The sequence below is a fragment of the Balearica regulorum genome, chromosome 14, assembly GCF_011004875.1.
Source record: "Balearica regulorum gibbericeps isolate bBalReg1 chromosome 14, bBalReg1.pri, whole genome shotgun sequence".
Lineage (NCBI taxonomy): Eukaryota > Metazoa > Chordata > Aves > Gruiformes > Gruidae > Balearica > Balearica regulorum.
Window position 1 is genome coordinate 3,574,184 of NC_046197.1, and position 16,118 is coordinate 3,590,301.

At 38.6% G+C, this 16,118-nt stretch overlaps 1 protein-coding gene across 3 annotated transcripts in view; it reads right to left on the reverse strand.

Annotated features, from left to right (window-relative positions):
• The window catches only part of RANBP17 (RAN binding protein 17), a 159,023-nt gene extending 143,775 nt beyond the window's left edge, over window positions 1-15,248 (reverse strand). For all 3 annotated transcript variants that reach the window (XM_075766417.1, XM_075766415.1, XM_075766414.1), the window contains exons 1-8: window positions 15,151-15,248; window positions 11,061-11,207; window positions 10,008-10,098; window positions 8,637-8,803; window positions 5,152-5,217; window positions 4,508-4,612; window positions 2,094-2,259; window positions 346-419 (exon numbers count right to left, since the gene is read on the reverse strand). In XM_075766417.1, the coding sequence (XP_075622532.1) occupies window positions 346-419; window positions 2,094-2,259; window positions 4,508-4,612; window positions 5,152-5,217; window positions 8,637-8,803; window positions 10,008-10,098; window positions 11,061-11,207; window positions 15,151-15,168 (834 nt within the window). In that variant the 5' untranslated portion in view covers window positions 15,169-15,248. The remainder of the gene's footprint in view (window positions 1-345; window positions 420-2,093; window positions 2,260-4,507; window positions 4,613-5,151; window positions 5,218-8,636; window positions 8,804-10,007; window positions 10,099-11,060; window positions 11,208-15,150) is intronic.
• Between the last annotated feature and the right edge of the window lie 870 nt (window positions 15,249-16,118).

Sequence of the window (16,118 nt, forward strand, 5' to 3'; positions counted from 1 at the left end):
GGGTGAAGATGATTTTTGCAGCAATGTCTATACGATCATTGAACACAAATATGGCTCAATTAATTCCCTTTTACAACAGCTTCTGACTTCATCAAAATAATTAGGTGGATGTTTTCTACATGGCTGAGTAGTGCTGAATTGGGGAAGGAAGGATTTGAATGTGTTCACACTCAGAAATGAAAACTGTGACTGAAGTTCAAAGAAAAGACATCGTGACTGGGCACTGAGCCAGGGGACTCATAACATGCTAATGCACAGAATAAAGCAGGGTCTTTTGGACAAAGCATAGAGGTAAGAAGACTATTTTCCGTAATTACTTGAGTGTAAGCCATGCGTGTCACTTACTAACTGAGACAGCATTGGTGGAAGGGAATGATACAAATCAAAAAACAGGTCCAAGGTCTCTGGCTCCAGGAAAACTATGGAAGAAGATAAGTCGGTTTTACCACTCTCTACAAGCAATAATTAAGTATCTTTTTTAACAGAAACATCATCTTTTTAACAAAAATAAGAGATACCACTGTAGTTGAGCATAAACTATGAATAGATGCATTAATTAGCTCATTGTACAATACTAAACAAAGCACTATTCTCTTTTTAATCACATTTAATCTATCCTATAGCTCAAAGAATACTTCCCTTGAACTACAGATGATGCAATACTTTGTCAGTTGCTCACAGAACGCTGTCCTGTAATAGATGTAGGTAAACTGGTTTCTTCAGGTTACTACAGTAGTACACTAAGACAAGACAGGTTCCAGATACTACAGATTAGTTTAGTCTGTATTTAAACAAAGGCAAGTTTTAAACAAAAATTCCACAGACTATCCTGAAGTCTACAGATTGATAAACAGAAAAAAAACCCAACCTTTAAACACTCAGTTACCAATTCACTGTGGAATCACATCAAATGAACTATAACATTACCCTATTTTATGAAGGCATAACAACAGGGTAGTAAAAGTTCACCAATAACTCATAATTAAATAATCCCACAAATTAAGTCAGTATTTCAAAGATGTTCCATTTACAAGCATTATTTTATATGAAGACCTGTGTAAAATAAAGCATCACATAACAAAGGTTAATTTTCTTCGGTACTCTTTCTGTTTAATGACTAAAGGAAGATCTGTCTGTGGACAATTTAAAGTATCTAAACTAAAATCTTGGGAAAATCTATCCCCTTCTCCTTCCTAGGGGTCTTGGGAAAATACTGCCACTTGCCCAAATTCAGCCTTCTGTCAGTATTCCCCTCTTGCCATATGTTATTGCTCTTCATTCTTCACACTGTGATTAGAGGCTACTGTACATTAATAGAGAAGGAATGGAGTTACGCATGGAAGCTTATGAAGAATAGTATCACTGACATAAGGAGGAATATCAAACATTACAGAGCACGATGCTATACAGGTGAGCAAAATTTAAACCTCCCATCTTGGGTATGGGAAACTGTATAGCTGCTTTAGCTAGACGTAACAGACTTCCAATCAGGCCCATTTATTTTGCCAAAGAGCAGGATAAATTAGCCTACAAGGAGCTCCATGCTGCTAGTGCTAAACTGCGTCCAATACCCAAAGTAATTTCATTAAAGCTAAGCTTGGACATATTTATACTAGACTGCCATCTGCACTGTATAAGCTCAGGAAGTCAAACCTCTAGAGTCTTAAGAGCCAAGATGCAACCCTTCTGCTGCCTTCATTAACAAGCTCACATACTAGAGCAAACATGCACGCTAAAAAAAAAATAAAATTTCACACAGTTTTCTTCTCAGGAAGAAGATAAGAGAAAATGGACATGCTACAAATGCTGTACATCTTCAAGGTGTTCATATGCCAGGGATGAGAATAGTATTCACTGTCTAATTAGAATAATTTGATTGACTGTAAATATCTGTTATAGACATTATTTTTGCCTGTAAAAATAACAATAGGAAAAGTGCGAAATAGCAGAAGAGGTTTACCAATAACTCACCAGCAAAAAAACTCTACTCCACATTAAAAATTATTTTATATTTGCAAGTATTGTGACAAAAGAAGTTACACAATCCACTGGGTATAGACTTTAGACTACTAACATTTATGATGCTTTCTTACTTGTTCTCCAGTTTGTTGGAATCTGCACAGTGCATAGATCATCTGCAGATTCATCAGCTGAATTTCCAATGAAATCAAAATTAAGACAGTTTAGTACAAGCTTCAAAAGTTGCATTGCTAGACTTTGTTGCCGTTGGTCCTGAAGGGTTAAAGGTTTTGCCAAGAGCTAAGGAGAAAAAGAAATTTTGTTAGGTTACCTGCACATAAAATGCTCTGAAAAAAATTTTGAAAAGGAAAATGTTTGGATGTAAAACTGCAAAGTTCAGAGCAAGAGAACACTTACTAAGAGAAAAATAAATCCTTCAACAATAAAAGGTATAATCTTTCCTAAAGGCAAGGAGAAAATCATTATTACCACCTGAGAGACATCTTCCACATTGAGCTAAAGCTCCCAGTCTTATAAATAATTTTTAAAAGCCTGGTGAAATAATCCTTTTGCATAAAATACTTATAGGTAAAACAGCATGTCACGGATACTGTCTGTTAAAACAGTGCTAATGTTCACTGCACAAATTCACTGTAAGGTTTCATGGTTTTCTCTTTCAGTTACTCTAGACCAGCATGGAGTATACATCACATACATACATACATCATATGGGTAAAAAACATCTCAACAATTGGTTATTTTTCAGTTTGATGTCCAAGCTGCTAAGCAGCATGAGCTTCACAGTATGCCTACTCAAAGACACTTCCTTTGGTAAGTCTAGAAAAACCTGGAATTAAAAAAACAATGAAAAGAACAGTCTGTAGTCCGAATGTAGCTATTTACAACACCTGTATAAATACAGCTGTCAGTGTCTCTACTGCTTTATAACCCCTGTAGTGTCAGAATAAAAAGGTACTTTGTAAGCAAAACAAGCTGATGGGATTTGGAAGTCTATACTCAGCATACTGTGTGTACATGTTTGTCAATCTCGTTTTGTAATTACAATAATTTAAATAACATTTTATCTTAAAGAAATTACTACCTGAAGAGTACACACACACACAATACGAAGGTACTAAAAAAAAAAGCTCAAATTCATTACTCACTGATGCAGATCATGAACATTAAAAAGAAAACTGACATAATTTTGTCTAGAAAAACAATGAAATAAATGGAAATGCAATAACTTTATCTAGTTCATCTGCTCCTTATTTAGATTCAAAGTCACATCTCTCAAGTTTATTAACGAAAAGTTTTTAAATTCAGATGATAGGAATTAAAATCAACTGTTAGATGCCTCATTAACTTGGTAACTGTTGCACCACACTAGAATTGACACTAAATTATGAATTTGGCTTTGAAATCAACATTGAATTTCTGCATGTCTTGTATAAACATAACCCATTTTGCCACCAATCTTCTCTGTAACTTTGAAACTCTTGGTATTATTTTAGTGATTCCACATTCGTCAGTTGAGTGTATTTTTCAGTGTATTATAGACACTGAACTATTTCTAAACCCAGCTTCCTATACTAAAGCTGGCATTATAAAGATACTAATTATAATTTTCCTGTATTTTTCTCTGGAAAGCTGTGTGATGCTGCTCAGACAAACCTTTCAACATATGAGAGATTAAAAAAGCATGTGCAGACCAGCTGAACTTGAACAAAGCTAGGAAGTGGCTGCCACAGCGTACAGGTTCTTATACATACATTTATTGTTTTGATGTGTAATGGGGTTTACCCTAAGAAGATTCCATAAAAAAAAATCCAATTCTTTTAAATTATACACTTCTCCACTAATATGCAATTCCAACACTGATTTAAAATGTCCTGTGTACATTAGCAGAGCATTCCCTCTTCAGAGGTGAAGGTTTACACATTTTTTAATTGCTTTATATATTAAAAAACAATACACTGCCTCTCAGAGCATGGGTAGCTGACCATGTGTGCCCTTTAAACTTACTGCAAATGTGAAGTAAAACATGCTAGTTAGACTAAAAACATACTGTGAAAGAAATTGGGGCTGCAGCCCCAATTACCCCAAAATGTTACACAGAGGATAAGAGAACTAGTGAAGGAGAAAAACACCTTGGCCAGATTCAACTGCGCCACCATACCACAAGACAGAGAATTTGTGTGTTGTCTTGGTTGCTCCTAGTTTAATAAATAATTCTTTTAGCAAATACTGAGATACAATTAAATTAAGAAAAACATCAAAAAAGACAAGCTCAGAATTTAGATAGTTCATCCTTTACAGCAAGATATACAAAGAGAGATGGCACAGAGGGAAAGACTGAGAGAGCAAGAGAGACATGGAGGGATGAAGATTGGCATTTTTGTCTTTGAATGTTTTTCGGTCACTTGAGCTTAATTAGGTGTCATGTAATCCATTTAAGTACAGAATTCATCAACTCAGAAAACATTAAGGACTCAAACTGGGATGATTATGATGTTAACGATTTAGGTTCAATTATAAAAAGCCTCACCTCCTTCAAAAGAGAGCACGCAAGCATCAGTATGTCCTTTAGAGAGGTGTCACGGAATGAGGTAGCTATTTTACGATGTTTTGCTGAAGGTCTTGAATAATCAACCTAAGAAAAGTTAGGACATAATAAACAATGCTCCCTTCTTTGCTAAAACCAGATAATAGGTATATCTGGCAGATTAATTATTTGACACTAGAAATGACAATTATTATCCAGCACTAAACATACACCTTGACAGATCCCTGAAGTGCCTCTTCTTTTCACTTCAAGGTTGTCTCTCTTTCTGGATGGAAAGCTCTGAGGCACTTCCTCAGGTTAAGATGTAGGCAAAAGAAAACCATTGGCAGAAATACAATTGAAAAAGTCACTCATTCACTTTGCTTTACTAATTCTAGTGACTGTGGTGAGAGAAACTTTACCCCATATCAGACATGGTATATATCTGGTACAGATAGAGTCCCTGCTCTAAGAATTCCTTGTCTATATATTTTGGTGGGGAGAGGAAGGTGTGTTAATCCCTTCATGTCTAAGAAATGTTTCTCCAACCATTTTTATGAAGGGCAGAAACATTTAACACACTGCTTTATCAGCAATATATACATCCCTTGCAGAAGATAAAAAAAACAACAACCAAACGTGCTTACTAGATTCATTTCCTGAGTCAGTTCTGAGAGAATCATTACTCCTATTATATAATGGTCCACAGTGCCCTACAGAAAAAAAAACAGATAGGGTTGCTCAAACATTACAGCTTGTATTTAGTATTTTCCAACATTTCTAGAATCAGATTGTATTTAATATTTTGCAACATTTGTAGAATCCAGAGGAATTTTTAGGCTGAGATATCCTAAGCTGTTTAGAAGGCTTGCATGCCTAATTCTATCACATTAATGGAACTAGACCTTCAAACTCCCTAATTAGCTCAGAAAAAAATCATCATAAATTTTAAGAATTATGTGATAACAAAAACCCATCTGAAAATAGACTTTAAGAAACCATGATCTGGAAATTCACTATTACCCATTTCTCAAAGCTCTGTTCAGTATTCTAGAACTGGTAAGGCAAGCTGCATGAAATTCAAACCATTAAAAAAATTAAACCATGCATGAATGAAAAAGATCACAGGGTACTCAGAGGGAAAAAAAAGTTTTTAAATGCTACCTATCAAAAAACCCTAATTCTCTTCCCTCCATAGTAGTATACAATGCATTGGTATGAACTGAATGACATATTCCATGTCTGAGAACTTGTCTGTAAAAAGTGAGGCAGTAGGTATCAAATATTTGCATCTGAGGGTGCGATCTGATCACCAGTATCAAGTTCCTTGGAACGTTTCAAAATTCAGATACAATGCAGAATTTTGCATCTAATTAATAAAATTTAGCTGTCTCTGCTGAGCTACTACAAAGCATTTATAGAAAAATTAAATCTGCATTGTTAAACCCAATTAAAATCAACTGCAATTAGGCCTTGCCATTGAGTCAGGGGGAAGATCTCTGTGTCTACTTTCACAGCTGCAGTCTGCAGCCTCAGCTCCCCGGTGTTCAAAAAGCAATGTCACCCTTGCCAAATTTTCCTGATATTTCTCACAACCACACTCATTTTCACAACTCTGAAGATCAACCAAAGTTCAACTGGCTCTTTACCAAGAGGCCTAACTTTTCACTGCCATCTAGTTTGTATTATCACTTGCACCAACGCAAATGTGAAAATTTCAGACAACTCTCCGGCAATATTTATATTGTTGCCCTATCTGCATTCAGTAAGACTGAACATCTTATACTGCAATCTGAATGCAACTTTCTTTTACATTTCAAATTCTTAAAATAGTCTATATGAACGTTCCTTAGATCACACAACTCTGCAAGAATGGAAAATGCAACCTCCCCCTTTTCACAGGTGTGACAAGCTGTGCCGTGAATTCTGAAGGAGTTGGGAACAGAACTGCACACTTAGCTGCTATTCTCTTTTTCTATATTAAATCACACTCAAATTCACACTGGATGAACTTCAATCTGGAATGCTAATGCATATGTATTTGAAACTACCATATGCTAATTATTAGCATATATCAGTATTGTTTAGGAATTATTTTTTCAATTTTTATCTAAAATTTAATTCACTAGTAGATCTATGGTTTAATTTTCTTTTCTACAGGAATTCTTAATTTAACTAAAGAAATCTCTTAAGAAGCTAAATTTTGTATTTAAATCTCTATTTTTAATGAGCTACACACTGAAGACTCACACTGCAATCATTTTAATAATAAATGCAAAATCCAATTACAGTACATTCATAAAAATAACTGCAAAATGGTGGAGAAGTATACTTGAGTTTGTTTTTAATAAACAGAACATTGCAACTTATCTTTTATTAGACATTCCCAATGTAACTCAAAAAGCACATTAACTTGAACAGCACTATAAACAAAATAAGATCAAAAATCAAATGAGAAACTCATTGGCAAGAAACATAAACTGTTAACTTCATATTTTCCTGTTGAGTTGCCAGGATCACCAACATATACACACATAATGGATCATTTTGGAAGTAAATCTCCAAATAGCTTATATTTTCTGATTTATTTTTTTTTTTCAAAATAAGTACTAGGCTTTACGCTCACACATACACTCAGAAAGATTAATCTGTATTAACTTTTTAAGCAGATTAGCCATCTCCCAGAAAACATTTTAAGAACCTTTTTATACATGTCAAATGTATGAAATAAGCAAGTCTGGCTAATAACCCATGACATGCAATCACTTTCTCCAATCTTAGTTCACTGAAGATGCTGTATATCCTGTATCTTTAGCCACTGTGTCTGACAGTATTACTCTAGATTTGACATGTAAATTTGCATAGTGAACAGTCCATAGCGAATGACAGCACTCTGACATTAGGAGAAATTATTTCCAATTTTCAAATACTATGTACCAAGATCACCTCTCTATGCTGTAACGCATCTTCTTTATAACAGTGACCACTGCAGTGAGGGAAAAGGAAGTAATGTGGAAGGAAAGGTAAAACAAGAACATTCCTGCCTCATCCAATTACTAGAGAGGGAAGAGGAGTGATCTTTCCTCCCAGACTTCCCCATATCCCCACCTAGAATGCATAATTTTTGGTGATAAGTTAGATTTAAATACATATGCTAAGATGGGTAAAGTTATAAAAACGCTCTAAATTTATTATTTATCTCCCTATATTGTAAACCATAATCCTAAGAGAGAGAGAGAATGTCTTTTTTTTCTTTCACTCCTCTTTACATATATGGAGAGAAAACATACATATATGCAGGTATCTAAGTGCCCATGCACACAAATATGAATCACCAATTTCTCAGAAAGTGAAAAATGAATGGGGCAAACAAGGACCACAACCATGTAACACATATATAAAGTGTCTTGCAATTTTGTGTACCACAGTTTTATCTTTACACAAGCTTTCCTCAATAACTTCAGAAGCAGGGGTATCAAGTGATTTCTGCTACAAATTAAAGTGCAAGTGAAGTCCCACTACTTATACAGAATAGCAACAATATAAGACCGTAACAGTGAACACTCCAACAAATAGTTTATAAAGGTATCTTTTTGAGCAACCCTCCATGACAGGCACTTGAAAAAAGACATGTGAACTAGTTCTAGACCTGAACAGTTTGGCACAATTTTAGCAGTCATTAGTGCTAGTATCAGACCCATGCTTTAAATCATTTGACAGTCTTACTCTTCAGGTGGTGCAGTACCAGTGTTTCTAACCAGGTAACTGGAGCTAATGCTACCAGAAATATACCTCCACATCAGTTGAAAAAAAATTAAGACATTAAATAGAATAGCTTAACAACAGGGCCTGATGTTTTACAACCACACTATGAAAAAGTGCTTTGGAAAAAGAAAACCAAACAAAAAACATGACAGCACGATGAATAGTGTAAGGCATCACAACCCACAACCTTGCACAAGTATCAAACCCACCCCGGTTCTTCATTGTAGAGCAATCTTCTGTTTTAAGCAATGCTCTTCACACTTTTTCCACCCGAGCGTCTAACAACTACGTGCCATAACATGCCAATCACTGAACACGAAGAGGTCCAAACAGAAAAAAACGGCAGAAGTGAATGATTGTTCCCTACCTGCAAAAATTTTTTTACATCAGCAATAATGTCTCTGAAGATAAGCTGATCTTTTAGTACCTCAAACCATCCTAATTTTGTAATTTTAGCAATGACTTGAACAAGAGCTTGGATGACAAAAGGAGCCAGTTTGGGTTGAGATGCTACATAGTTCAGAATGTAATTTCCTGCAAAGAAGAATTTTAAAATCAGCAACACAAGTCTTCTGTTAAAAAAAATAAATAATTAAATGGTTCTAATAGAAACTTAAGGTATGATTTTTTTTTAAAAAACCTGCTATATTCTTATGGTTACTACAGTAACTGTAAGTTATGTTAAATCATTAAAAACAGGTAGACATTTAGTAACACAAAGCACATTACATACACGATCATTATTCTAGGACACATACGACAACAGTTTGTGAATTCAGAGAACGCTGGCAGGTAGAGTAATTTTTCAATACGATCCCATATATCAGGCACTGATTATTTCACTACGCAACAGCAGCACTCACAGCCAATTCAAGATACACAGAAGTTTTTTCAGACAAGAGTCCCTACTGAATGGTCTCAATTCAATCTAGACCATCCCTCTGGGTAATGCACACTGCAGCTGCAGAAGTTCTAACTAGAAGAAAGTTAACTTGTTTCAAAAGCTGTTGAAATGCGTAAAATTAAAGTTGATTAAAGATAATTTTTACCTAAAAGAACATTGAAATCTTTTATCAGAAGAAGTGGATTCTCAACCATGCATTTCAAAATCCTACTATCCACAGAACTGATAAAACAGTGCAGCTTTTCTAAAAATCCAAATCAAATCACATGCTCCTCGTACAAAGCCTTTCACTATTAAAGACCTAACACATACTTGCTTACTCTTTTAGGATATAGCAATGACTTCGACATGGACCCTAAAAAGTAAGGAAAATTTTGTAGGATCTTAATCCTGCAAGTAAGAACCTGCCTTGGCATGAATTTTACACGTTAAGAGTAATGTTACATGCAAGTGACTGGCGGGTGTGCTAGCAATACCTGCAACTTTTATCGTTTACAAACATCAACTAAATCTCTTCAGCATCTTGTAGGATAAATACAAACACTATATTGAAAAATAAGTACTTTTTTAAAAATATGAAGTAATCTGAGCTAACATATTTATTTTAATATTGAAACTAGAAGTGTTATTTGTGAGCTAATTGCAGAGAAAAGATGAAAGACCTCACGATCACATTTATGTTCACTCTCTCACAATGACTAGCTTATGAATAACAGGCTTGGTAAATGGAGAGAACTGAAGAAAAAACAGACAATCCACTGAATGGTTACTGTGCTAAAAAGAAGTTTCAGATTCAACTAATATAATAAAATTTTAACCACAAATGTTACTTACGAATGTCAATCCTTTGTTCGACAGGTAATGGAGATGCCCTGGTTACAAGCTTAGACAGGCACGTTGCTGCTAGAAGCTGAGCATAGGACGTCTACAAAAACACATCAAAAGATATTATTCAAGAATAGGCTAATTAAAGGCAGGGACAATAAGTCAAAACCTGATAAATAATCAATAAAACAGACCGGTTATCAGATTTTGGTTATGTTTGTTAAGTGTACCAAAAATTTGTAAAATATGTATTTTAGTAATATCTTTGTTTCATTATAAACATAAATTACAAAACACTAATAAAATAGTGGAGACCTAAAAATATCATCCCTTTTGATGGAAACCATTAATGTAAAAGTAATTGCACTATTCAGTGGAGTTCTTGAGTTTTGAAACGTGTTTTTAAATCACTTGATAATTTAGAACCATGAGATGTTTACCATGGGTCCAGCCCTCGATTAAATATATTTTCAAATGTGTTTCCTCTTTTTCTTTCTCTCTCTTTTTGAACAATTTGAAAAACACAGCAAGAATTACACTGGACTTAGCTTGGACTATCAAATCAAGAGTCAACTCCCCTACCACTTTATCTAGAGTTAACCATGAAATTAAATACCAGAAATGAACCTGAGTGATAAGAGAATAGTTTAAACTAACAGACAACAGATAAGCAGTTTAAGGATTTTCTTAATGCAATTTTGTTTTTTGTTGTCACTAATAGCTAGAAACAAGAACGAGGTGATGTTCAAACCCCAGGTTATACCACACCATGTCTCGACACTGCTCTAGAGACGACACAACCCTTCTGAAAGTACTGAAAGCTAAGATGCTTTCCCTTTTTGTCCCTGACATCTCTAACGCAAGGTATTGTCACTTCTACAAAGACCACCTTTGAAAATGAAAAAAAGTCTAGAATCATTTACGAAACAGAGTATGTGTAAAAGAGGGAAAAGCATTTTGCCTTTATTGTACTGACACGGTTATGTCCCATGACTGAGAAACCTAAGGGAGCTTCCATGAGCATAATTACGTTAATGGATAACACATCTTTCAGATGCTTACCGTTCCTTGTTCTAACAGAAGTTGGCATTGGCTAAGACATTCTGGGCTATCAATAAGTTCCAAGAGTACCTTCTCAGCTTGCATTCGCTGCGCTAGATCAGTTCCTTCATATAGGTGGTTACATAGTACTTCTAGTTCCGCCAGACTCTGTTAGGAAAGAACACAATTGAAACTTCCATGAAGACTTTTCAACTATGTAAGATTTCTTTAAGTGTTGATAAACCTAGATACCATACTGGTAACACGAGCTGTTACCTATGCTAAACCTTCCAGTTGATTCACATTTAAATTACCAAAAAATAAGACACTTTTTGTGGCAAGTCGTCAAAAATAACTCTGAAAATTAAGTTGCCATTTCTTATTCTCTCAGCTACCAAAGTATTTTTTAAATATGGTTCAAACCATCTGGTTTTCTGAGCCTTCAGATGGGAAGTCCATAGCTTTTCCAAAGAGAAATGAAAAGATAGAGAACAGTGAACAGTTTGAGCTACACTACTTGGAAAACTTCCCAGCAAATTTCATTTTAAAAGTTGTAATTACTCATCAAATTACTACACCTGCAAAAAATTAGCATTGTCTACATCTGTTGATGCAAATAGCAGTGAAAGATGGGACAATTCAGAAGCTATAGTAGCGACAGAAGAGCTAAAATTCCTCTCCACTTAGAAGCTGAAAAATGTTCTCTTTGGTAAAGAAAGTGCGTAGGGGGGACACTATCTCTCTCCTATGTGAGGGATACGATTTGTACCTACTAGTCCCTGTCTCACAGCAGAGCACATTTCGGAATCGTTACACAAACAGAAGTTTTAGCATCCATCAGGTTCCCAAAGCCTATGGAACTCGCATCAAGAAGCAGCCACGTCATTAGAAAGTACCCAGTAAATGTTTCATGACTTGAGCGTGGCCTAGAGAAGAGTAGAAGAGAATATGTAGTATTTGACCGGTCTCATTTAAAAGTTTTGAGTCAAAATCCTGTTCACCAGCCCTTCCAAAAAGATGTTTTGTACTTGAAATAAAAGATTTGGTTCATCACAATCTAGCATCGCTTTTACCATAGCTCAAATGCCTTTTAGAAATCCAAAACAGTAATAGTGTCTTTGGCAAGCAAAGTACATTTGGTTTTGTCAATCAAAGTACATAATTTCCTACAGACACACTTCTTATCATTAAAAAAAAAAAAAAAGTCACGCTCTTTTTCCCATTTTGTTGTTGTTATGCATATGGAGTCCCTGGCTTTGATCAGCTCTTTCTGAATTTCAGTAATAATGACATTTTAAGAGTCCCAGATTTTCAGTCAAAAAGTAGCCATGCACTTGTTCCTTTGGAGAAATTTTAAGAAATACCACATTTGCTTCTGGAATGAACAGATCAAATACCTCAAAGACGGAGCTCAACAGAGACCTGCTTTGTTTTTGTTTCCCCTCCCTCCCCGTGTTCAGAGAGAGCAGAAGAAAAATAACGAACAGGTAACAATCCCAGTAACACAGTTTTAAATGAAGCAAGATCCATGCATATTAAAGTGAAAATTAAGACTCATAAAATACAAGCATACACATTAGGGAAAATATAATACAACACACAAACATAAAATGGATAAAACATGGGAATAAGGACATCTAGCAAAGATAGTCTTTAGACATAAATCACAATGCATCTTTCCATAATGGAACAATTCCAATACAATCTGAGAAGCATGAACTAAATTATCACGTCATAACCAGCAAAAGCTAAATACCCTCCTATATTTGATCTGAAATTAGACTTTCAAGTCTGGACAAACTGGGCAACTAGTTTAATAAAGTCCAGAATAAAACTGGGATATCAGCCCAGTCACCAAGGTCTAAATCATCTTTATACTAATTGGCATTAAAATAGCAAATCATTTATAACCTGGCTTATACACAAGAAATTGATAGTGGATTTCAAGAACTTAGCACTTTAATACGCTGTTAATATGTTAAGGTTACACCAAAATCTAGAAATTTAGGCTAAGGATCAGAATTAGCTTCTTGTTGACCAGTTAAAACTGTGAAGCATTTTATCTGAAGATCAGTGAGGGAATTTTTAAAGTAAGCCAGAACAAAAACTAGATAATGATCTTCAAAGAAAAAATTGGTTTATTGGATATTGAGACCGATGATCTTCAGCACTTTGAAATGCTTTATGCGGACATGTTTGGTCTCAGGAGAACGTTACGACAAAGCTTCTTATTGGTAGGCTGGAGGTATGGCCAGAAATCAGTGAGAATTCTCAGACTGCCAAAGAACTTGTTAGATGTTCTCTGGGTTATATTTTATGTGTAGTACCAAGGAAACATGCTGATTTGCCTTGCTTCAGACAGTGAAACAGAAAATACAACTTGAAATCAGCAACTACAACCATCTTGTGTAGAATGGCAACTCAGCTGAGCAATAGAGAAATTATTCAACTTTATTAAGAAAAAAAATACTTGGAGAAACCAATAAGAAGTCAAAAACTAGCTCTCTATATTAGCTATATATTTTCTTCAAGAAAACAGAAGACTCTCACAATCCCTTTTTTCCTGTGAGACAAAACATGTGAAAACTGATGCCTTCAGATACCTCCTTTACTCAAATCCTTATCAATAGCTGAAAGGTGATTCCTAAGAAAACAACAGTGTCAATGAAGAGGATCTAGCAGTTAGATGCTGGCTGCTTTAAGTGAGCCAGGAGTAGAAACAGACCTGTACGAAAAGTGGCATTTTCCATCACAAAGAAGTGTAACTTTTTCCAAGAAACCAATTCACATCCTAATGAAAAAGGTTAGACACTGTGATTCCCCCCCCCCGCCCCGCTTGCCGCACTTTCATAATATTCAAAAATAAACTAAATAAAGTTCTCCAGATACTTCTGGTCCCACCTCTCCAGCCCTCAGAAGTCCCTGGCAGCTCTCCTACTAGGCTGTGAAAGAGCCAAGGGCCAGAAATGCTGGGGGCCCGGCTCCACAGCAACCCACCAGGCAGGCGGCCAAGGAGCCAAGCAAACTGGCAGGAAACCAGGTAGGTTCCTGATTAAAGTTTTGCTGACACTGACAAATTCCCACAGCCGTTTCGATTTTAATCAGAGTTTTCTGACTGAAAATATTCTATTAAGAAAGTTCCACCAGCTCTATACAGGAGCAACAGGATGGGCATAACTGCTGAAATGCCACAGTTTAAAAAGAAAAAAAAAAAGAAGAAAGCTATTTGGGTATGAGGTAATAATAAGAGATATTTAGCGGTCCTTTTATGTAGCATGCCTGGCACCCAAGTACATTTAAATAACTGCCTAAAATGGCCTCTCTAAGACTGTCAAAGCCTGCTGCCACCAATGCAGTGAAACCGCCGGGACTCTGGATGAACGCTGAACACCTCAGCGAGTGCCTTCAGGGGCATTTTTCCCGCCCCCCCCTTCTTCCTCCGTGTCTGATGTGGGTGATGTTCACGGCGAGGGGCTGTCCCTGGCTCTGAGGGAAGAAGCACGGAGCCCGCCAACGCCTTCAGTTAAAGGTGGCAACAGGGGAGCAGGTGCGGCTAGCTCACACAAGCGTGCCGTAGCCACAAACTGAACGTCCCAAGCATGAAAAACCACCCACCCCAGGCCAGCCGCCCGTCACCACCGCCCAGCCCAGCGGACACGGGCACCGCACGCCACGGACGCTGTGACACTACCGCCCCAACTTCCACAGCGGGGCCAGCATCACCCGTGTCCCAGCCCTGCGGTCCCACACCAACCCCGCGCACGCCCCCCTCCCGCCTGACAACAGCCCACCCGAGACCGCGACCTTGGTTCGGCACTCACTCCGACGGAGCCCGCCAGCTGGCCTCATCACCGCCCGCAGCTCCCGGGCACCTTTCGAACCTCCGCACCCCAGGGCCCCCTGCTCCGCTGACCCCACACCACCCCGAGGGCTCCACCGCGCACCTCAGCACCTCCATCCCTATGCACTCCCGAGCTCCCGGCCCGCCACCGCCCCCCCCGACAGCCCCATCGCGGCCTCGGCCCCGCGCCGCCCGTGGCGCCCCAACAGCCAGGCCAGGTCCCAACGGCCCCCGCCGCTCCGCCTGCCATGCCGCTGCGGGTGCACTGACCTGGACGCGCAGCGCCATCTTCCCGAGCGGCGCCGGGAGCGGGCCAGGGGAGGGGCGGCGGGCCCGGCCGGGGATAGGGGGCAGTGCCGAGCCGAGCCGAGCCGCGGCCGACCGGGTGTGAGGGGCGGGCCGGGACCGGGCCGGGGCGGCCGTTAGGGCGGGGCGAGGCCGCCGTAGGGGCGGCCGTTGGCACGCGCGGGCGGGCGGTGGCGGGGTGGGCGGGGCCGCCTCGCGTGGGCGGTGCGCGGCAGCAGCCCCGCCTGGGCCGGGGCCAAGGGCCGCCTCGCGCGGGGGCGCCATTTTGTCGGTGGTGTCCCCACACAGCGGCCGCGGGCCGGAGTGCCTTCCTCTCACGGTGCCGGCGGCCAAGCAGAGGAAGCTCTCCTGACTGAAAAGGCCGTGGTTTTCAGTAGTTAAGTGTAGCTGTAAATCTGCGTTTTGTTTTGCACAATCAGATCGAGGTAGGATTGCCGAAGAATTTACTCTCGGATCCTGACGGCACCAGCAAAAGTAAAGCTTTCCTCAGTGAACGTGGGAGCTTCAGGTCACACAGTCCATGCGTGGTTGTAAGAATTTTCCCATTTTACAGCCAGAGCTTCACAAGTTGTGTGGATGTAATTCAATGTAGCATTAATTTTGTGTAAGTCAATAGTCAAACATGGGCCAAGCTGGCATGATTCTGCCCTTCCTGTGCTTCTTAAAAGATCCAAACTAAAGCCTGTGGTGCTGAGGTGGTTTTCAGACCAGGGCAGCAGCTGGGAGTTCATTCTGCTCTGGAAAGTGCCAGAAGGTTGCTGAGAGAGGAAAAAAACCCAAGAATGCTGCTTCAATCCAGAAGGCCCAAGAGATAGTGCTCAGGTGGTTACAGCTGCATCCGAAGGGACAGATTGCTCAGTTAGCCCTGAAAGGGGGGAATCCCCCTCTGCAGGTGCCTATAAAGGATTGAAGAAATTAAATTTAGAGTATAG